The 24,098-nt window shown below is 34.8% G+C and overlaps 2 protein-coding genes and 1 non-coding gene across 3 annotated transcripts in view; 2 read left to right on the top strand and 1 right to left on the bottom strand.

Annotated features, from left to right (window-relative positions):
• Nucleotides 1-4,717: 4,717 nt before the first annotated feature.
• Nucleotides 4,718-6,728, top strand: LOC140853338 (uncharacterized). The gene is made up of 7 exons (XM_073247840.1): nt 4,718-4,916; nt 5,000-5,244; nt 5,324-5,527; nt 5,630-5,722; nt 5,883-5,984; nt 6,078-6,437; nt 6,538-6,728. The coding sequence occupies exons 1-7, from the start codon at nt 4,718-4,720 to the stop codon at nt 6,613-6,615; spliced, it is 1,281 nt and encodes a 426-aa protein (XP_073103941.1). The 3' UTR covers nt 6,616-6,728.
• Nucleotides 6,729-20,994: 14,266 nt separating this feature from the next.
• Nucleotides 20,995-21,066, top strand: TRNAD-GUC (transfer RNA aspartic acid (anticodon GUC)). The gene has a single exon. It is a non-coding gene; the product is annotated as a tRNA-Asp (tRNA).
• Nucleotides 21,067-21,654: 588 nt separating this feature from the next.
• Nucleotides 21,655-24,098, bottom strand: part of LOC105056066 (uncharacterized) — a 2,484-nt gene continuing 40 nt past the window's right edge. Inside the window, exons 1-3 of the mRNA XM_010938130.4 lie at nt 23,733-24,098; nt 23,568-23,653; nt 21,655-22,181 (exon numbers count right to left, since the gene is read on the bottom strand). The exon at nt 23,733-24,098 is cut by the window's right edge and continues 40 nt beyond it. Of these exons, the coding sequence (XP_010936432.1) occupies nt 21,897-22,181; nt 23,568-23,653; nt 23,733-24,021 (660 nt within the window). The 5' untranslated portion in view covers nt 24,022-24,098 and the 3' untranslated portion in view covers nt 21,655-21,896. The remainder of the gene's footprint in view (nt 22,182-23,567; nt 23,654-23,732) is intronic.

Raw genomic sequence — 24,098 nt, 5'->3', positions numbered from 1 at the left:
ATATACATATCATGATAATGCATATTGCAATATTTTTAACATTTTTATACAATTGAACTTAGAGTTCTCTAGATATTTTCAATGTACATGACGACATACCCAAGCTGTTCCTCCTGTAGCCAAGCTAGGAACACAGAAGCAGATTTCCTTAACCATCTTGTTAGTTTCTTCCATTATTTGTCACTAAGATCTTGACTACTGTTTCTTGTTATCAAAAGATCTTGACTACTGTTAAGTCGGTCACTGAAGCAGAACCCATTTGTAGACCATGGGGTACCAATACAGAGTAACATACCTTCAAGTCTTCAACTCTAATCCAATCTAGACCACAAATGAGGCTTCAACTTTTTCACTACTCATTGAACTTTAAATTGACTAATCACTCAACCTCCAGTACTAAATGCTGATTTAGATGCAACAGTTGAAGTGGGTGTGTCTTGCAAATGATGTGCCATGCATGGAAGTGTTGGACACTTTGGTGTGTTTATCATCGACTAATTAATAATGTCGAATCATCTTTTTGAGGAAAGGTACACCCTTCCAAGTATCTATCAGGTTCTTTCAGATGTTGATTACTCAATTGCCTACTTGCATGTTGATGCAAATCTGATAATAAATCAAGGTCATCATTTAGATTCTCAGTGTCATCATCTCTACTCAAAGTAGAAGTCACGATATGTTGAGCAAACTTGTACTAGCATAGTCATTGAAAAGCCTGGTTGATAATCTCTCATTAAATTGTAGTATTAGTTGCAACTTTTTATCACAGAAATGGCTAGATTTTCAAATGCATGCTAAGTAGATTTTCATGGGTGTTTTTGTGATGGTTGTGAATTTAATGCCAGGCAATGTTAATTATGAATTAATTTTAAAAAAAAATTACATTGCATAGAAACATAGACCCATCTTTTGATTAATGTACATATTCTATTATATCCGTACATTTATTTATTTTTGTACGGATAAAAGAATTATGTACATTGATCAATTGATTGTCCAGTATGGACAGTTTGGAAAATGTGAGTAATTCTATAGGTCATTACCATAATCAAATGGTATGCTCAGAGGTTCGGAAAAAATTTCGGATGGTATTTTCCTTTTGTTCTTCCTATACGGAAGAACTAAGGGGAAATGCTGCCGAAATTTTTTTCGGCTCTTGTTGCATATCATTTGATTTTTGTAATTGACCTATAGAATTAATACATTTTCTGAATGGGATAGGACCTTCTTTACCTATTAGTTGATGATAGCAAGCATTTATTATGTAAACTTTATCTAGCTGTTATTTTTTTGAATTTTATGAAATGACTGATATTTTTTACTCATTGCATTAATATAGATTGTATAATTTTTTTTTATTTTTAGATAAATTGCAAGTTCGGTCAGTTTTATCCTACAATGGACAAAAGTTGGATAAATAAACCAAGGAATAGTAAAGAATATTTAGATGGAGTTCATGACTTCATTAAATTTGGTATGGAGAAAAGTAGTTTGAATGGAAAGATTTTATGTCCATGTCGGAAATGTGTAAATAGTTCTTCTTTAGATCCACAAAATGTTGAAGAACATTTGGTATGGAATGGTTTTTTAAGAGGTTATACCGACTGGATTTTTCATGGAGAATCTATGTTGCCATCATCATGTAACCAACCCCTGACTCATTGCGGATCCACTAGCTTAGAAGACAATTCTGCAAGAGATGATGATATAAGGGGTTTGATCACAGATGCTTTTGGATTTGATGTTCAAAATTTAGGAGAATCCAGTAGTATACAAGAAACAGTTGGGATGTTTGATGGATGTACGCATACGGAACGTATGCATGTTGAGGAGCCCATACATACATCTAATGATGAGACAGCTCGTTATCACACCTTAATGAAAGATGCAGACGAAGAATTATATCCGGGTTGTACAAAATTTTCTAAGATTTCTTTTCTTATACATTTATTTCATATAAAATATTTGAATGGATGGTCTGGAAAGAGTTTTACCATGCTGCTCAAGTTATTAAAGGATGCATTTCCAGAAAGCACTCGTTTACCACCATCGTATTATGAAGCCAAGAAAGTAGTAAAGGAATTGGATCTTGGATACGAAAAGATTCATAGTTGTCCGAAAGATTGTATGTTATATCGGGGTGAAAATGCTAATCAAGAGTCATGCAATGTATGTGGATCTTCAAGATGGATAACACAAAAAGAAGATCGAGATGATGTACTGAATGAATTGGATGCAACGCGGAGTAAAAAGAAATCGGCCAAGGTATTGCGTTACTTTCCTCTTATACCTAGATTGAAAAGGATTTATGCATCATCAAAAACAGCTTCATCAATGAGATGGCATCATGAAGGACGTACAAAGGATGGAATGTTGAGACATCCTGCAGATAGTCTTCAATGGAAAGCATTTGATGATAGGCATCCTGATTTTGCCTCTGATGTTCGCAGTGTTAGGTTTGGCTTAGCTTCTGATGGCTTCAATCCATTTCGGACCCTGAGTTCTACCTACAGCACTTGGCCAGTCATTTTGATACCTTACAATTTGCCACCGTGGATGTGCATGAAACAATCATCACTTATCTTGTCAATGGTTATTCCAGGAGATAAGGGTCCAGGCAATGATATTGATATTTTTCTACAGCCTTTGATAGAGGAATTGAAACAGTTGTGGGAGGGTGTTGATGCATTTGATGCTTCCAACGGCCAAACATTTAAACTACGGGCAGCTTTGTTATGGACTATTAATGATTTTCCAGCATATGCCAATTTATCTGGCTGGAGTACAAAGGGACGGGTCGCATGTCCTTGTTGTGGAGATTCAACACATTCAATTTGGTTAAAACATGGAGGTAAATTTTGTTACATGGGACATCGTCGATGGTTGGAAGCAAATCATCCGTTTCGATTTCAGAAAAATTTGTTTGATGGTACTATAGAATTGGGATGTGCCCCTATTCCACCTTCTGGAACTGATGTTCATAGACAAATGGATGGCATGAATTACAGCTATGGTAAGCACTCAAAGTCCTCTAAAAAAAGAGGAAGGGATGATGTTGAAAGCTCAGTGCACGAAGGGTTACCAGAGGAAGTCAGTATCAGTACTATAGATGCAGAGTTGTTTCAAGATCCAGACAATTATTTCGAGGATGAAAATGAGGAAGACACACAGATAGCATCTACACAACAGCCAAGTAAACATTTATGGAAAAAACGAAGTATCTTTTTTGACTTACCTTATTGGAAACATAATCTTATTCGGCACAATCTTGATGTCATGCATATAGAGAAGAATGTTTGCGATAATTTACTTGGAACATTTTTAAACCTTGATGGAAAGAGCAAAGATAACATGAAGGCACGTCTTGATTTAAAAGAAATGGGTATCCGACAGGAACTTCATCCTAAAATGCTTGCTAATGATAGAATTTATGTGCCTCCTGCATGTTACACAATGTGCGAAATAGAGCCTATCCTGAAGGCTCGATTGCTGAAGCATATATTGCGGATGAATGTTTGACATTTTGTTCAAGATATCTTCAAGGTGTAGAGACTATTTTTAGTCGACCTCAACGGCATAATGACTTTGTGGAGAATGCAGAACTGTATAAGTTCTTAACTGCTGGAAAATTCTTGGGAAGAGGTGAAGGTATTGTACTTGATCAAAAATCCTTAGCACAAGCACATCGTTATGTGTTACTTCATAGTGACATAATATCTGACCATCGCAGGTTAGTATATTTAAGGAATGACATCAAAATTTAAATTTTATATTAGATATAATGTTCTAAATGATATATTTATATTTTATGCAGTGAATTTTTAATTTATCAGAGACGAGCCAATCATAACATTCGTCCTAATGCAAGGATTGAACAGCGATGGTTGGTCGAGTTATTCCCTATGTGGCTTTCGAATCAGGTGTGATTTATATTTAATTATTGGATATATTAATTTTTGATACATATTTAATATCAGATAACTCAACTGCACTTCGTCATATCATTTTTTGTTAGGTATCAAAGATGATGGAGACAAATAAGTCAGATGAACTAATAGCTCTTGCTCGAGGACCTAACAAGATTGTGAATAGATATAATGGTTTCATAATTAATGGCTTTAAATTTCATACTAGAGAACGGGAGAAATTTAGAAAAACACAGAATAGCGGTGTTATGGTGGAAGCGGATGGAAAATCCTATTATGGTGCACTTAAAGATATCTATGAGTTGGATTATTATGGAAAATTTAAAGTAGTACTGTTTAGATGTGATTGGATAGACATAAACTCACCAAGGGGTTTGAAACAAGATGCAAATGGATTTACACTTGTAAATTTTTCAAGGTTGATACACACTGGTGTGTTATTGAAGGATGACCCATTCATTTTTTCATCTCAAGCTCGTCAAGTATTTTATGTACAAGACGCAAAAGATAAAGATTGGTTTACTGTCATCAAAACAAAACCTAGAGACTTATATGATATGGGAAACCAAGTGGAGGATGATGACGATGACACTTATACACAATGTATGCCCTACAATTTTGTGCCAGCTGATGATTTAAATGCTACGACGACGTTGGTTAGAACAGAATTCGAAGAAAATACTACTGCTTGATTGTTACTGGTAATAATTATTTATGATGTATATATTTTGCATTAATTATTGTGTTATTTTACTCCATATATTAACTGATTCTACCTTTTATTTATATAAATGCTAGGTGACATCATGCGTCGCAGGGGACGATATGCTGGTGTGCAGTTCCAGTTTTCACAGACAGAGGCCGGTACGTCTTCTTCAGCACAGCAGCCTGAGGCCAGTTCAGCTGCACAGCATTCTGAGCCCTGTCCTTCATCATCAGCACAGCACGATCCTCCTGTTCATCAGCCAGATGATGAGATACACGTGCAGGGTATATATTGTCTTTCATGTAATTTTTTTTTATTTCATTTTTTGTATATTTATGATATAGTTACTTTTATGTATTTTTTGCAGACGGATCCGGGAGAGTACGCCCCAGACGCGGACCCACAGTAGTACGAGATGTGTGGCAGATGCGTGAGGGCGAGAGGATTGTTGTGGAGTGCAATCAGCTAGGTCAGCCAATTAAGAAAGCTGCCTGCTTATTGACTTCATTTTTGGGGACTGTTGCTCGGAGGCCTCAGCTATGTCCGTTGGGCTATGCAAAATGGAATGACATGCTTCCAACGTACAAAGTTGAGCTCCTCCGAGTTATAGAGGTAATGAATTGATGTTCATACTGTATATTAATTGTTAATCATTTATATAATTTATTTCATTTAACTTTTTTTTTTATAGAGCAAGTTTGTTCTCCCTCCATCCACTCATGATTTTGTAATGAAGTCTCTCAACCGCAAATGGAAAGAATATAAAGCACAATTGAAGAAGGACTATATGAGACAGGGTATGACAGAGGAGGAGGTTGCTAGGAATTGTCCTCCTGATGTACCCCCTCATCAGTGGATGGAGTTGGTTCATTACTGGTTCTCCGAGAGGGCACAGGTATATTATCTGTTTATTATCTTTTTTTCTTAAATATTTTATAAAAATATTGATTTTTATTATATATTGTATATATAACAAGTTCTTTACTTTATTTTACAGACTTATTCTGCTATTGGTAGAGCTGCACGAGCAGCTCAGTCTGTTCCTCATACATCGGGGTCGAAGAGTTATGCACGACTCCGACAGGAGTTTGTATGTTCCTTAAACTTTCATAATTAACTTTTAATTTTTATGTTCAAATATTTATATAACTAATATCATTATGTATCGTGGACCATGTCTGTATCATGATACTCATATATTTTTTTAAATTATCATAACTGTTTGCTTAAAATTGAAATTATTTGTGTAGGAGGATGAGCATGGGAGGGAACCCGGACAAGTGGAGTTTTACCGGATGACTCATACTCATCAGGATGGTACTTTTGTTCGAGATGAGTCGAGAGATTTATATGTACGGCATTGTTAATATTATATTTTTTGCAATGATTTAAATTTAATTTTGTTAGCTATTAATGTATAACTCTTGTTTTCAAAAAAAATACAGGAGAGGGCTACATCTCTCATTGCGGAGCGTGACGACGAGTCTGCAGCATCTACGCAGCAGAGCCGTATCGAGGCCGAGGTATTCACAGAGTTGATGGGACCAGAGCGCTACGGCCGAGTGAGGGGTTATGGAGTAGGAGTCACCCCCACTCAGTTATCTGAGGTTAGTAGATATACGCAGCATGCTGCAACAGATGCTCAGGATTCACGCGTTCGCAGACTCGAGGCGGAGATACAGGAGATTAGACAGAGTCGTGCCGCTGAGATGGAGGAGATGCGACAGAGCCGTGCCGAGATGCAGGCCATGAGGGGACAGATTGATCGCCTTACATCTTTATTAGAGATGTATGGTTCATCTCAGGTAAACACATAATATTAAATATATATTTTTGTATTAATTTAATGATTTATATATTTTATTTATAGATATGCAAATCATGCTTTTGATATATTTTTTGTAGGCTCCTGGCATATCAGGCATCCATCGAGATAGCGGCACGTCACGTGGAGACAACGACGACCATCCGCCTGCAGATTGATGTTATTTTATTTTTGTTGTATTTTTATATTTATTTATATTACTCTTGATTGTAATGGACGATTAGTACTTTATTTTTATTTATATAAAATATTGTCTTTTGGTTTGATTAAATTTTCTATTTCAGCTTGCTTTTGATGTGAATGATGGTGATTGTACAGGTGTGAATGTGAATGTGGTGATTGTACATGTTTATTGTATTGTACAGGTGATGTGAATGATGGTGATTGTACAGGTGTGAATGTGAATGTGGTGATTGTACATGTTTATTGTATTGTACAGGTGTGATATGATTTCGTACAGGAATGTATTGTATTATTTTTTTTTAAATAATATTTGTATTTTTTTTTTCCTCTTAAAACCTTTAACGACGCTTATAAGCGTCGTTAAATTTGTCTTTTGCGACGCTTTAAAGCGTCGTAAATATTTACATTAACGACGCTTATAAGCGTCGTTAATTTTGTCTTTTGCGACGCTTTAAAGCGTCGTAAAGATTTACATTAACGACGCTTTAAAGCGTCGTTAAGACAAATTTAACGACGCTTTAAAGCGTCGTTAATGTAAATATTTACGACGCTTTAAAGCGTCGTTAAAATTTAACGACGGTTTTACAAAGCGTCGGCGATATTCGTCCCCACTCTTGCATAGTCGACGCTTTGCCGACGCTTTTCGAAGCGTCGTAAAGCCGAATAGCGACGCTTTAAAGCGTCGTTAATGACCATTAATAGCGTCGTTAATGGCCATTTTTCCTGTAGTGTTTCCACTTTAGTTAATTATTGCGTGACAATACCACTAGCAGATTTTATCTGGTCATATATATGACGACTTAATAATGTAGATTGAAATGGTGTGTCTCGATCTGAGCAGTGGGTTTAATAAATCTAAACGATAAGAGAAACTGTTTATCAATTGTTTCTCCGGTATTGTTATTAGGAATGCAAAGGTTCAAACAAATGTAGGTCTCATTATCATAAACTAGGACCAAGTCCATACCAACATCCTGTGCGCTACCATGGAGGAACCTGTATAGAGGTCCTGTGATCCCTTGTAAAGAAATTTTAAGGAAGAATTTGAGGTGATATATTTGAGAGAAAAATGTCACACATAATTTATTTATTGACCCTAAATTAATAGTACATAGTGCATTTATTATTGAAGAAAATATTTTACAAAAATAGTATACATTTATATTGAAAGGAAGTGTTTTAAATTATTGTACTATATGAAAAGATCTTTTAGTTGACTTGATTCTCCATGTTTCTTGATTTGCATGATCTTATCAATAAAAAAAAATTTTGAATTGTTACACAATATACGAAATTTTCTTTATCAATATAATTTTCTCTCTAATAAATTTTTTTTTTTAAATGATTACACTATATGAAAAAAATCTCTCAATTAGCTTGACCTTCATAATCCTTGATTATTTGTTTTTTTTGATTAAAAAAAATTTTGAATTATTATACGAGATACTTTATAATTTTTGCCAATAGCATGGGCTATTTTTATTTTTTATTTTTTATTTTTTTTTTGACTCCAATACCTCGACCCTCTGTGGCCTTCTCTATCCAATTTGGATCCCACCGTACTCTTTGGAGAAATCTAATCAGGGTTCACTGTATAAGGTACAGGACCAGAAAGCCGAGCACAAAAGTTCAGGGGATCAATGTTGAGGCGTCTCTACGGTTGGGGTGCAAATACATTTCCAAATATTAGTGTTTTTTTTTTTTTTTGGTTGGGGTGCAAATACATTTCCAAATATTAGTGTTTTTTTTTTTTGGTCGGACCAAATATTAGTGCTGGCCTCTTTATATTTTTCGCTGTCAGCTGTTTTGGGATATGGAGGCATGAGTCAACAAAGCAGAGAGAATCTACGTTTCGCTTGAGCCTCGGAGAGTAACTTTCAACGCATAAGGTTTTTTTTTTTTTAGATATGTGAGAATTAGAAAATAAAATATTTAATAATTAGATATTAAATAAAATAGTGCTATGTCGTTAGAATACTACGCGTACAGCACAACGGGAAGATTGTTTAAAATGACGGTGTCCCGTCGAAGCCCACGTGAACCGGATGTTATTTTAAATCCATGGGGTGTCTCTGAATCCATGGCATTAAGCTGGTTTCTGATTAAAAGACCAGCTATTTTAAATGATCAGGAGGTTTGGGAGGAGACTAGGATTTATAGGTATCTCTTGAACCTTGATGTTGAACTAGTTTGGCTGTTTTAAGGCAGTGGACTCTAAAATGGAAGAGAAAGCGTCGTACCTATTTTTTTTTTTTTTTTACCGAATGCCTTCTTTAGAGTTGACATGACGTCACTTATCCCCTACTTTATACAGTGGAAAGGTAAGGGAGTAAAGATGGATGGACCTTTCATTTATCTTCTTATATATTTAATAAAATATGACAGAATAGTTGAAAATTTTATAAGTTAATTATTGATCATATATTAATTATATAAATAGATAATTAATTTATAATTAATTTAAATAGTTAATTAATATTTTATACATAGTAATTAAAAAATAATAAATAGAAATAGAAATATAGAAGACAATCTTAGTTATTTAATTATAATTATAAAAATTAAGTATTAAAATTAAAATAATTAGTAATAAAATTTAATTATATATGATTAATAATATATATAAAGTATATATATAATATGAGTGAAAAAGTGAGGAAGTGTTATAATTTTGTTTAAAAAAATTAATAAGAGGTAATTTGTCAAAGCAAAAATCCATCCTCAATACTCTATCCATCCTTTAAATTCTCGCAAATTTGAAAAGAAGTAAATTGATGGGTCAGGATGGATGGATAATTTTTTTTATTTCTCTCTATAACTTTTTGAGCTAAATAATGTATAGAGGCTATTCATTCTTTCAATTCTATCTATCCATCTTCTTATGACCCTAACTAAATATAGAGCTAGTATCTAGTTTAAATACTTTGGGATAGTATAAACTCCTACAGCCTATGCTATCCATCAATTTATGGAGTCCAAAGTAAATATGTTACCACTAATTGGATGCAGATTTTGTGCGTTTATAAAAAGCTTATCAATCTGATGTATACTGATTTGGAATATCATATTCAACCAACTCCCTTTCTTAAAGGATGCTTGATTTGTTTATGATTGCCCCAACAAATATTGACATGCTTGGCAACCAATCTTGGTTGGATATTACTCATGTATTTAAGTTTTACTAATAAATAATATAATTTGATTGAAGAGAAGAAAAATTATTTCAAGCTATTCCACTTGAATCTCGTAAAATAAAAGCAGAAGAGGGAAAAATTATAAACATAAAGCTTAAGCCTCAATTTTTTTTAGTTGATGAAAAGAGATATATATAGCCTCTACTTATAATAGAAAAATTTATTCCTATACAATTTGGGTTAGATTTCTCTTTTTACTATTTAGAAGAAGTTTTGCTCTAGTACAATTGAGTTGGATTCTTCTTCCTATCTTTATTCGGATTTTTTTATCTAAAATAGATATATCTGGTAAAATAATATATAAAAAACTAAAATTTTTTTGGAGGTGGATCTGATTAAGAGAGAAGGAAGATTTTTTTCAGCTCACTCAATTTGGATCTCTCAAAGAAAAAAATAGAAGAAGACAAAAGCTTTTGAAAGTAGGGCTTAAGCCTCTTTTCTTTCTCTTTTATTTTTTTTATTGATTAAAAAAGAGGCACATACCCTCTATTTATAATAACAAGATCCGTCCTTATACAAATTAAATCGGATTTCTCTTCTAGTTCTAATGAGATTCTTTTACTTAAAATATATGTCTAGTAGAAATAATCTAGAAAAAAAATTAAAATTTTTTAAGAGATAGATCTCGACTTTTATATCTGCTTGCTTTTTTTTGCTTCGTTGGATTTCTCTTGAATTGAAAGTTATGCTTGATCACAATCTTACCTAAAAGAAAAATTTTTAGATTGATAGGTCTATTTCGAAGTTCAGACGAAAAAATTTTGCCTCAATCACTAGGGGTGCTGCCTCCTTGATGGGTACATATCACGTCATAGATATCGAAAAACTATCCAATTTTAAAAAAAAAATATCATTAAAATCGGATGTCTTATGATTAAATTATGATCTCTGAAAATTTAACTTACAAATCGACTTTCTGATGTGATGGATTTTACTCCTAAATTTTATTCAATTCTACTTATAGTGGCCAAAGTGGTCCATATTATATTCGATAATTTTTTTGGATTGATGCCGATTTTGTCTTCAATCATTTTGTTAGATTCTTTATGTATTAGAAGCTATATTCAATTAAAATCTCATAATTTTTTTTATTTAATTAGATTCATTTTAGATCCTAAATAAAAAAATTTAGATCCGATCGCCAAAGACACCGCTCTCTGAAAGATGTAGCGTCACGACGTGGGTCTCAAAAATTATCAATTTTTTTAAAAAATATTAAAATCGAGTTAAATTATAATTTCTGAACATTCGGCTTATTATTTAGTATTTCAATATAGCGGATTTTGTTTTCTTATCAAAAATATATATATAGCGGATTTTATTTGGAATCTGTTCAGTCCAGTTCATGAGAGTCAAAATGGTTAGCTCGATAATCCTCGTTGATGGTAATAGACATTATTATTAGTAATTCGTACTGGTATAAGATTTTTAGCTTTTCCATCATAATCGACCCTCACCGAAAGTGCTGCGCTCGGATACTTGGCTTGCGGAAGAAGCATTATCACATCGTGCTAAAATATTAATTTTTACTTTTTTTATTTGCAAAAAAAAATGGTCAAAAGGACGCGCGTCACCAACATATGCCCCTCAGTCGCCAGGAAAGCCGTTTCAAAGGTTTTGGAGGTTTTTCTTCAAATTTTTGTTGTCGTCACTTTCCTCGCTCTTCTCAAATAAACTTTTTTTTAATAAGCTTTCTTTTTTTTTTTTTTCCGGCGGGCTTTGCGGGGGGCGGTGGTGGGGACTACTTGTTGACGATGGATTCTTTTCCCAGAAGTTACGTTTTTTCTTCTACCAATATATCAGTATCATGACTTTTTTTTTAATAAAAATAGCCATGACGGTGGCTATTAATAATTCCAGTCCACACACATACCAGCTGTCACGAAAATTATATCAATCAATAATTGCTCCAAAAAAAAAAAAAAAATGCCGTTACCTTATTAGCTAGAGTCTTGCCTCGCACCAAATTAACCTAACTCTACACCAAGGGAAAAACAAAAAAAAAAAAATTGAGCAAAAAAAAAAAAGGACAAAGAGCAGACGAGTTGAGAAAACGGAGTAAAGCATTGATCCTTCTGAGAACGGAAAGCCCAATAACATTCCTCAACAACACCAACAACACCGAAACGTTTAGCATCAAAAATTAAACAACCACCGATACCAACAGAATAGACACCTTATACGACTAACATGCTGGGAAGAGTGGAGGTACAGTGTAATTTTGGGAAAAATCTCAAGGACTCCTCTTCTTTCTTCCTTTCATTAATTAAATATTACAATCTATCACATAATATATAGCTAGTTGCTACTTGCCAGCACGGAGGTTTCGGAAGTAAACCTGGGGATTGCTCTCGAAGGAGGTCCGGGCGTGCAGCGGCCGGCCATCGATCCCGGGGGCCTTCATCATCTTTCCGCCACCATACCGGCGCCGCCGCGGCCGAAGCAGAGGAAGAGGATGGCGATGGCGATAGCGAGGATGATGGTCCGATTGTTTAAAACATCGGTCAAGAAGCGGCCGAAGGCAGACAGGAGGTGGAGTAGTGGGACAAATAACAACTCTATCACGCTCCGGCCCAAGCCAGAAAGGAGATGGAATAATAGTAGGACCAAGTTCTTTAACAACTCTATCACTCCCTGGCCGAAGGCATACACGACGTTGAGTAGCAGTGAGACAAACTGCGTTAAGAACCCTATCACGCCGTTCATCTCTTCTCTCGCTGTGGGGAAAAGTAAAGGCTCGGTGAATCACAGGGAAATGGAAGGCTAGGAAGGATAGGAATATGTTGTTCTTTAAGAATTCTATCAGAGAGTCCCAACCTAACCCCACTTCTTTTTTTTTTTTTTATTTTTTTATTTTATGATGAAGATAGAAGACTCGAAGTCAAGGTGGACAGGTGTTCTTTTTCATCCACGTACTTATCGAACATGAACCCAGTTTGTGGCCCCTCGGTGAAGGCGTAGAGGCCGCATGTAAATAAGCGAGTGTGCGATGGGTGAATGATGAGCGGGGTAAATATACGTAGGTTTGGTGTGACGTTGCACTGGCGTTTGGTCCCCGTTTGAGCGCCTCCGGAGATGGCGTTCGGAAATAGCTCGGAAGGCAACCATGAGAAACCTCGATCCAAAAATCGAATCAGAAGATATTATTTAAAATCTCATCGAGCTAAGATGGTAAAATTATATATTTTTTTCCTAAATATCATGATTGACTGATCGACGGTCAGCCCAACAAATCAGTACTACGATATCTCAGTCCATATAAATTATAGATCAGATCTATTCTGATATTATTTATCATAATTTAATATTTTATTTATAAAAATTTATCAAATTTTTTTTTAGATTTCTTTATTTTATATAAGTGTCTAAAAGTTTGTAAAAAAAAATTAGTGTAGCACTAAATAAACTCCCGTATGGATTGTCCTAACTCCTAAAGCGGCGTAGCCGGTGATTCTGATGCTGATTGCTGCCACCGCTTGGATATGTTTAAAAGAACGGAACTCGCCAATCTTTCTGAATAAGAAATACTCTCTAAGCTGGGTTGCTGTAAAGAGTCTGCAGCTCTTCTCATTTTGGTCAAATATTCGTAATGCTAAGCTGTTCACAGAACATGCAAAAATTTGGCACAAAATAAAGGAAGCACCGTTCGGTTGAATGAAACCTCATGGTTGTCCCACAGAATTTGTCGAGGTTTCAATGGCCCAGTGTTCCGGATGTTTCGGAATAGACTTATCATCACTGAAGGGTTTCTTCCACTAAATCAGGACTGGATGGTTCTAAATAAATTAGGATTGGTCTTGGACTCCGAAAAAGAAGCAGCCTCTCATATCAATTTCTTTTCGTTTGGTTTTAATTCCTCTGTTTATTCTGCAACTCTCTAGGCCCACAAGCTGCTGCAACAGAATGGGGTTCTTCCAGCGCCTGGTGATGCCTCTAAGTTTCAACTTGTTTTTTCCTGTTTCAGAATGTTTCTGCATAGATCTGCAGGTTTCTTGCTCTGTTCATGTTTCTCTTTCATATTGTGATCTAAGCCCGATTAATTTGTATCCATCCTCCTGGTCTTCTTCTTGCACTCACTTCTTTTTAAATAAAAGGCGGGTGTCATATCACCTACCTCATCAACACCTATTAGAGAGAAAAAATCCCACTCTATTAATTTCTTCTCTGGATGCTGATCACATCAATCGGAAAAACGAGCATTCCCTGAGGAATCTTAGCCAATGTTTTGCTTCTCTTATAAGCCCCAAATGCAGTTAATTAGTCTAAATAGATAGATGACGATCATATATTTTACTTTTGAATGAATTATAATGACATCTCGCAAAATTTGAGATAAATATAGTTTCCATTTAACATTTTAAAAATATACGTTCTACTGCTTAATTTTTGCTATATACATGATATATAATCTCTTACTAATATTTTTTTATTAAATAAATTAATGATCTTATTAATGCCATCACTATCTAATTTATTTAAATTTTAAAATATTTTTATATTTTTTATTTTTAATAATTTATTTTTAAATTTTTATATTTGATCAGGAGGTTAAATGTATATTTCTGAAATGTTAGATGATGTTATATAATTACTACAAATCTCCAAGGGGGTTAAGATAATTTACTCTTTACTTTTTGATATCGGGAACTTAGTTGTGTCCTTTTCAAAATTAAATAGTTGGATAATTCTTTATAACCTAATGTGCCCATCAATCAGGTTAGGTAGGCTATGGCAAGCTGGTCGTGTTAAGAGTTTCGAGTCCATGCCCATGTAAAATAGCAAGCCTGGATAATTCCATGGTACAGTAAATGGCCATTTGTTTATAACAAATCAATTAGCAAAATGAATAACTAGGTAGGTCCGCTTGCAGGGTGCTGAACCACCATATGCTTCGATTGCTTTGGCTTTGGGTCTGGCTCGCCAGTTTAGCGGAACCCAATCATCCTCCTTTCTGGGTAGTCGAGTAGTCCTCGTATGACTAGCCATCATTAATTCTCTTCCAAGTGAAAAATTATTGGTTGGATCATGCTTATATAATTCATTAGTTGGAAGGAGAGAAAAAGATTAAATACATTGTAGCTTGTGTTGGTGTTACACATGAAATGCATAAAAAAGAATACAACCTACTATGTGTTTAATCCTTTTTTTTTTATTTCCTCCTTCCAACTAATAAAATAGTAGTGATTCATGGTAGCCCTGATCCAACTAGTAATTTTTCCTTCTAAGTCTCATGCGAATTCATGGTCCCCTACGCCACAAGCCGTTTCCCATGCAGATTCATCGTTCCATACGCATGCCATTCCCAGCAGCCCAATATATACATAGAATAGAATAAATAAACCCAACTACCGGATTCTCATATCGCGTGCACGTGGCTACGTAAATTGCTAGCCAATTCTCCCTTGGCCCGTTCTTTTATGGGTAAAAAATTTATCCATAAAACTATATTTTTCTGGGTAAATATTTCTCAGGTAACATTTAAACACAAAAATAACTTACCTATGTTCTTTTATACATGAGAAAGTGGCTTTGAAATATATTACCTATGTTCTTTTGCATTATTACTTTCCCGGATAAGTTGCTAAACTTTATCCATATTTTTCATAATACCCTTTATACTTCTTGGATCAAATTTGATGATTTATTTATAAAGCTTAATTTTTTTTGTACCAAACTAAGTAATTTTTTTTGTACCAAACTAAGCTTTTAGTTTATACCAAATTATCCTAACATAATAAAATTATCAACTTCTAATAAAGATATATTTTATTAGTCTGAGTTATTAGGCATTAACGATAGAGGCATCGGAAACGAAAAAAAAGATATTTTAGGAATAAAATTAAGAGATCACTTTACTGGTTGATGGAAAAATCATTTAGCCATTCTCTGGATGGGTAAAATTTTCTTCTTATTTTATGGGTAAATGCCACTCATGAAAAATAATTTATCCATCTTGAAATCTGTGAGAACATGGGTAAGTTGGTCAATAAAAAAGTTGACCAACTTTCTCATGATATTTATCCATAAAAGAACGAATCAAAGTTTGAAAGAAATTGAAATTTCTCAGTTTACATAGCGAGGAAAATGGGAAGTTCCGGGAGCAAAACAGAGCCAGAAGAAGGGAAGTATACTTGTTTTTGTGATTTCAAGCTAAGAGGCTTGTGCTGTCAAAACTGTAGCTGTTGGTGCTTTGGTTTGCTTCTGCTGAGGGGAATCTCTCGTTATGTCATAGGTGGACCGCAAGTAGTGATGGAAATGATGGGAAACTGATGAAGGCCCTGGATGGAAATGGCAGTACATTTCGGGTGAGGTGTTTCAAAGTGATTGGAAGGCTTGCCACCACCAACTCTATCATAATGCCTACCAGCCAAACAATTATATTCGTCGTTTATCTATCTATCTCTGTCTAAGCTATATCTAAGCTATAGATACTTTGTATGGATATTTAGTGAGTTATTATGAAGAGCTAAATAATTTTAAAATAGTTTTGAAAATCAAACAGTAAAAAAGATATATATATCTATAATTTAGTAGCAATATTTATAAAATTATTAGGGATTAACAATATTTTGCCAGCATTTGTAGACGTCGCTAATTAATGTTTTGTAATATTTCAATGTGCTGCTATTAGTTACATTTTCTTTTATTTTTTTTTATGATATTTTTTATACGATTAATCGAATTTATGATAATATTAAAATATTAATAAATATTGAAAAAATATTATTATAAATAATTTTTTAATGGTACAATGAAAATATCACTGGTTCATGCTGACGAATCAGCAATACAATTGTTGACGACATTAGTTTGATATTTGATAAAAGTACCACTTAATGTATTAGCGGTATTGTTTTTTATTTTTAGTAGTACTTCTCTATTCTGATGAAGACCTATTTTTTTGTGGTGGGAATAATCAATACTATACTGAAAATAAGACTGTTGTGCCTGAGAAAACAAAAATTTTCCTCTGGCTAGTCCTGTGAAATAGATTGCAAACAGGAGATCTTGTGAGAAGAGGATGGAACATTGGTACTGAATGCCTGCTGTGTGGAGCGAGCTTGGTGTCGATCAACCATTTGTTCATTAGATGTCCCTTGGCGAAAAGCATCTGGTCACTTTCAAAATACAGCTTGGATTGAGAGGAAAACCAGCAACAATGCATGATGTTTGGACTTGTTGGAGATCGAAAAAGTTTACCAAAATATCTAAGTCGGCCACAGATCAATTAGTTTTGGCGATTTGCTGGGAGATATGGTGAGAGAGGAATATATGCTAGAGTCTTTTTAAAGAGAAAAGGCACGGTGTATACAACGGTTTAGAATATGCTGTGGACTTTGAAGAGCTGGGAAAATTTCTTTATGGGAAAAAGAAAGGATCATCATCGGGTACGTACTGTGGACAAAATAACAGCACTGGTGAATTCATCTTCTTAAAATACTATTTCTAGTTGTGGCTCCTTTTGAGTTCGAAATTTATTCTGATCACTCTGTTTGTCCATATCTTGAACTCATTAAAGCCTCTGTTTCTTCTAACCTGTATTCCTTCTTACTCATAGGTGCTTCTTTTTATATTTACCCCATGTTTGGTTAGGATGGTGACAGAATTGATGGGTAGAATTGAAATGATAGATGATTTTAATTTATTTTTGTAATTTAAAAATTTAAAAAAAAATAGATGAAAAGAAAGAATTATTCATCTATCTTGATCCATCAATTTGCATCCTTCTAAATTAAGAAGATGTGAAGAATAATAGATGGAGATTGAGAGGTAGATTTCTATATTAATAAAATTTTGTATTATTAATTTTTTAACAAAAGTATAATACTTCTTCACTTTTTTATTCATATTATTCATATATATTTATATATATACTATTAATCATATGCTATTAAATTTTAATATTAATTATTTTAATTTTAGTACATAATTTTCATAATTATTATCAAATAATTAAAATTATCTTCTATTTCTCTATTTATATTTATTATTTTTAATAATTATATAATATTAGTTAACTATTTAAATTAAATTATAAATAAATTATTTATTTATATAATTAATATATGATTAATTCATAAAATCATATATTATATTAAATTAAATTTTAATTAAATATTTATATAATTTTTATATAATCATAAATTATAATGATTATAAATTTATATATTATTTATTTCTTTAGTATAAATAAATATTATAAAGTGATAATAATAATACTTTTTATTGAAGGGTAGTTTAATAAAAATATTTTATAAATATCATCGATCCTCTTTTTCATTCATTTTATACCAAATAAAAAAAATATATTTTCTTCCATTCTTCTATGTTTCACCAAATATATAAAAGGATGGATATTCCATCCATCCATCCTCTCCATCATCCATCCTTCCTCATTTATCCATTTTTCCTTCAATTTATCTTTTGTATCAAACAGAAGATTAACAAAGTGAATTAGGGTATCTTCTGGATAACTCCTTTACAAATCAAAAGGAAAAATATGAGAAGATTGTTTAAATAAATGATGTGTTTAAGCTTATACGAACCAGTTGTTATTTTAAATGTGGGGTGACTTCGAAACCATGACATTAAATGGGCTTTTGAACAATAGCCTGGTTATTTTAAGTGAGGAGGTTTGGGAGTAGACTAGATTTGCGAGGTCTCTCCTGAACCATGATATTAAACTGGTTTCTAATTAAAAGACCAGCTACTTTAAGGCATAGGTTGACACCATATATCCAGAAATAGAAGAAAAAGAGACCAGTATTTTTAATGAATGCAATCTCCGACATGGATATCAAGTTAGTTAATGTCTAGTTAAATGCTTTGTGATGGTATAAACTCCGGCGCCTAAAGATGGCAATTTATTCTGCCCCATTGGTTCAGGGGTGGGCATGAGTAATGGTTTAGACTGACCCACTCCAAAACTATTCTAAGATGAATGTAGGTCTAATCCAACCTATAATTCTATATATAATTTTGTCGATTTTACTAAACCAATAAAATTTTCAACCCATCATTCAAGCAGGCCCTTAATAATTCTTACAGGATTTTTAGCTCTTCCATCATCATTCATCCGGGAACCTGAGTGCTGGGATCCTTCGCTTGCTGGGGAAGCATTCTTGCATCTTGCTTTCTGGTATTATTCTTTGCTTGCAGGAGAAGCATTACTGCACCTTCTTCCCCCTTCCTTTTGTTTACAAAACAGAAGGCCTAAAGACACCCACGTCACAAGCTATTTCCATATACCAGATTCGGATGTCACCTATACGTAGCTATATAAATTACTTATCACATCTCTCTTCAAAGTTAAAAGGCATTGCACCAAGGCTTTGGAATTTCTCAGCTTAGACAGGGAGGAAAATGGGTAGCTCCGGAAGCAAGGCAGGCCAGAAGAAGGAAGGGAAAAATGAGGTTTGTTCAGTTAAAACTATAGCTGGGGGTGCTTTTGGTTTGCTTCTGCTGTGGGGATTATCTCGTCTTGGCAAAGGTGGTGCCGCAAGCGATGATGGAAATAATTGGAAACTGATGAAGGCTCCTGGAAGGAACGGGCAATACATTCCGAGAGCGCTGTTTGAAAGTGATCCCAAGGCTTATTTCCGCCAACTCCGTGATGATGGCTACTAGTGGAACAACATTATCCATCCATGCATCCATCTTCCTGCAATAGAACTATGTACATATGCAAGTGAAATCAGTGGATCGATATTAACTTCTATGAATCTTCTCTCGTCTTCACCTTTACATATGTAATGCCATAAAATTTCTGGTTTTCCTTTGAGTTTGGTTCTTTAAATGGTGGCAAAGTTTGCTCTTTTACACACAACCACTTGGCTTTTTCATTTCAAGTGTCGTAGGTTACCATTCACGAGACTCTTCTCATAGTCTCATTACTCTGTGAGTTGGGCAACACTTTGGGACTGGCTCGCCAGTTTAACAGACGTCCAGTCGGCCTCCTTTCCGGGTAGTGGAGAAGTCCCATCGTTTATTCTCTTCCATGTCCCCATGCGAATTCATCGTTCCATACGCCACAAGCCGGTTCCCATGCACGTTCATCGTTCCATATTCGACAAGCCATTCCCAACAGCCACCCAGGAATTAAAGCCCAAATAGAATAGAATAAATGAACCCAACCACCAGCTTCTTATTCCACCTACACGTTGCTATATAAAGTACTTATCAAATCTCCCGGCAAAGCTCCAAGGGCATTGCACCAAGGCTTTAGAATTTCTTAGTTCAGAGAGCGAGGACATGGGTAGCTCCAGGAGCAAGCAGGGCAAGAAGAAGAAGGGAAGGTGCCTGTTTCTGTGATTTCAACTTTACCGAGGAAGATGCTGATGCAGTCAAAACTGTAGCTGTTTATGCTTTTGGTTTTCTTTTGCTGTGGGGATTCTCTCGTTTTGTCATGGGTGGTTCTGATGGAAATGATGGGAAACTGATGAAGGCTCCTGGAAGGTAGGGGCATTATATTTCGAGGGAGGACTTTGAAAGTGATCCAAAGTTTTATTTCCGCCGACTCCATGATGATGGCTACTAGCAGAACAACATTATCCGTCGTCTATCTATCTATCTATCATCTGCTTGTCTGTCTGTCTCTTCCTGCAATGGAATCTCCACTTGTCTATCTATAAGTCTCCACTTGTCTTCAACTTTTCATATGTACTGCCAAAAAATTTCTGGTTTAGCTTTGAGTTTTGTTCTTTAAATGTTGGCAAAGTTTGCTCACAGACAACTACTTGGCTTTTTCATTCAAGATGTTGTGGGTTACCATTTCACTAGATTCTTGTCAGTCTCATTACTTTGTGAGTTGGGCAACACTTTGGGATAATTTCAGGTGACATATATATATATATATATATCGTAAAGGGCTTAAAGTAAAAGCCTTCTCCATTAAATCAGGTTTTTTTTGGTACTTGGCGTACATAAAATCCTGATGATATGGCTAATTAGTAGGTTTATTTATGACCTACGACGATATTCCAAGATGGGGGTGCAGGGCATCGTAGAAATGAGAGAACTGATCCAAGAGGACACCCCTCTTTCATGTCGAGGGGGTTCCATACTTGAAGCTGGAGGTTTTCATCCGGGTCCAATTTTCTCTCAAATGTTATGAAACTATGTTTGATCAACAAAGGATAAATGGCTGAATCAGGTATACAAGTCGTTGTAGTATAGTGGTGAGTATTCCCGCCTGTCACGCGGGTGACCCGGGTTCGATCCCCGGCAACGGCGATTTTTTTTGTTAAAATATATTTTTTTTAATCTTAAAATTGATCAACCTTGTTTCTTGTCCTCTAATGAAATGAAACGGGGCTGGCTGAATGGCCACATTTTTCCCTTGAAAGAAAACATTAAAATGATTATATATGACAACAAATTTGTGCTGAAAAGGCCTTTAATTTTCTTAACAATGTCTCTTTCGTCTTCAAATAAAGAAGACTGAATAAATGTTTTTTTTTTAATCTTAAAATTGATCAAACTTGTTTCTTGTACTCTGATGCAAAGGCCTTTAATTTTCTTAACAATGTCTCTTTTGTCTTCAAATAAAGAAGGCTGAATAAATGTTTTTCTTTTTTAATCTTAAAATTGATCAAACCTGTTTTTTGTTCTCTGATGAAATGATACGGGGCTGATTGGCCACATTTTTTCCTTGAAAGAAAACAACAACAAATTTGTGCTGAAAAGGGCCTTTAATTTTTTTAACAATATTTGTTTTGTCTTCAAATAAAGAAGACTGAATAGTTGGGCTTCAGCACTTGTATGACCCCCCCCCCCCCAACAAGACAAAATAAACATTTAGAAAATGCTTGCATGGTCATACTAATATCTTATTGTTTGAATTTTGAAGAGTACATAACTGATTCCATAATACAACAAAGTTGTCAGCCACTTTATTTTTTTTCCTCAGCAGGCATTATGATTTAATACTGAGTCAAGGCATTCTCCTCTCTTATGGCAATGAGGATTTAACAAACCTACGGCTTCCATCTTTCTTTTTATGATGACACATTACACTTGAACTACACATCTCCTGTTTCAGCAACCATTCGCAGTACCCTTAATTAAGCCAAAAGCCAGAAGTCTTTGTGACGCTTGGTAGTGATCAAATATCCACCACCTCTCCTACTCTTCCTCCTCACTGCTAGAGCCATGCAGCTTGCATTCTGCATGCAGTAGTCTACGATGCTGCTTCCAATCTTATTTCCAGTCCACATCATTAGTAGACGCCAAGTGATTGATCGCTTCTTCTGCCCCATGACAAGGAGAGAGGCTCCCTGCTTTCTGGCCTCTTCAATGATGGTCGGCCCTCGCTCTTTCCCTTCCACTAGAGAAAATTCAACTTGGACCTGACAAAAGTTACCAGGCTTTGTTGCTGGAGATTAATGACTTTAAACATCTTTGTTCACTAATTGATAATTTTTTTAAAAAATAATGTTGCATTATGTATAGGGTCCACAAAAGGACACCATGAAGAAGAGGGCAGTTGGAATTGGACCAAAAGATTAGTTGGTGGTCGAGGATGCTTGCCTAACAAAAGGTTGGTCTCACTGTCTTCAATAAATTCTCATCTTTATTGGTTAGTTACCTAGTCTTAGTCATTGGATGATGAGTTCTAAAGCCATGTAATTTTGTACAGTTGAACTCAAGTTTGCCCATAGTAATTGACTTCTGAACTTGCCCATCTGCCAATTCGTTGCTTTAGGCGAAATGCTCAAATCAAAGCCCGGTGGCATTTTTAATTCCTGTTAATTATAGTATTGTGATACTCGCCACCGTACTCTGTTCTGCATTGCTTTGGACAACAAATTTCTTGGCATCTTCTGATTATATTTTGGTCTAATAGACTTCTGATACTTCCGAGTGGTTAAGATATTCAAGGTTGTTGATGAGGATTTCATGTACAAGAAATGTCTCAAAATTTCATTTCATTATTTCAATGAAATGATTAGTGACTTCTCGAAGTTTTTCTTAAAAAAAGAAAAAAAAAAAAGTTAACTATTCTTATATTTTACGGGGTTTCTGGCAAATCTGTAAAAGGAAAAGATCATTATTACATGTCAAATGGCTTGACCAGGCTCATGATTTGAAAATATCAGACAAATTGTTTTTGATCTGCCTTTTTTTTTTTTTTCATTTTTTTAAAAAAAAACGAGGTTACTTATAATCTTTTGTACATCTTAATCTTGCAAAAAATTACGGGAAATTCGATTGATTCAGATATAACCATGTATCATATCACAATATTGGTGTGATCAATTTTTTCTAAAAAAGAATACTTATAATCTGTTCTACATCTTAATCTTCTTTTTTTTTTTTGATGAAAAGCGAAGCCAGAGCCACCTGATCTACATGTTAATCTTACGAAAAATTGCACAAACATCAACAGGTTAGATATAACCATGTATCAAATCAAAAATTGGTGTTATCAATTTTTCAAATGTTAAAATTTTGTCATTTTTATGTGGTCCTATATCACCAGTTTATGAATTGCAAATACAGAACTTTGTTTATAACTTAATTCAAGTCTTCCACCCATGAGAATCCAACTTTTCTAATCCAATCTGTGGAGGATTGCTAGGTCCAAACTCATCAAATTACATCTAAAACACGAAAACATTTTGCAAATATCCTTCTAATAAACAAGAATTCTATCAACTTATTTAGCTTAGCAGCTCAGCCTGCTGAATTGAGCGACATATAAAAGGAGAAAAGAACATATATAACTCTTTTACCTCAGGTCTTTTGGATTGGCAGATATTCTTCAGAGCATAGAGAAGCCCAGAACCCTTTGGATCTCTCTCCCGTTGAAGCTGGTCACCTGACAAGAATTCAGAAGCTTCCACACTTAGCCTGCTTCTTCACTACGAGACCCGATCCAAACTAAATCAAGATCTCACCATGCTTGGATGGCTTCACAATGTCCAGCAGAACAATAGTGTCATTGCTCTGGACCGAGTGAGAGAGCGTCCATTGCAAGGCAGTCTTAGCTTCCAGGCTCGAGTCTACGACAACCATGATCCTTCTGCCAACCTCCACATCCTTCTTTGTCACACCACTGCACTCCTCCACAATGGCAGAAGGCTCGAGGGGCTCACACGCCTCGATCGGTGGAGACCGGACTCGTCGGATTGGAGTTGCACCATGGTTTAAGCAGAAGCTTGTTAGCCTCGTGCTGGTTCGGCCCATGATCCTAGAATTGGACGTTGTTGAACCTTGAAAGCTGAGAAGAAGAGAAAAAGAAGAAGAAGAATAAAAGAGGAAAG

Source organism: Elaeis guineensis, chromosome 13, assembly GCF_000442705.2.
Source record: "Elaeis guineensis isolate ETL-2024a chromosome 13, EG11, whole genome shotgun sequence".
Classification (NCBI taxonomy): domain Eukaryota; kingdom Viridiplantae; phylum Streptophyta; class Magnoliopsida; order Arecales; family Arecaceae; genus Elaeis; species Elaeis guineensis.
The sequence above is the reverse complement of the archived record's forward strand: the minus strand, read 5'-3'. Positions and strand labels throughout refer to the sequence as shown.

Coding starts and splice junctions, on each gene's coding strand:
- LOC140853338 (XM_073247840.1), top strand. CDS start 4,718: ATGCTAGGTGACATCATGCGTCGCAGGGGACGATATGCTGGTGTGCAG. Junction 5,723..5,882: donor CACGACTCCGACAGGAGTTT/GTATGTTCCTTA, acceptor TTATTTGTGTAG/GAGGATGAGCATGGGAGGGA. Junction 6,438..6,537: donor AGATGTATGGTTCATCTCAG/GTAAACACATAA, acceptor TATTTTTTGTAG/GCTCCTGGCATATCAGGCAT.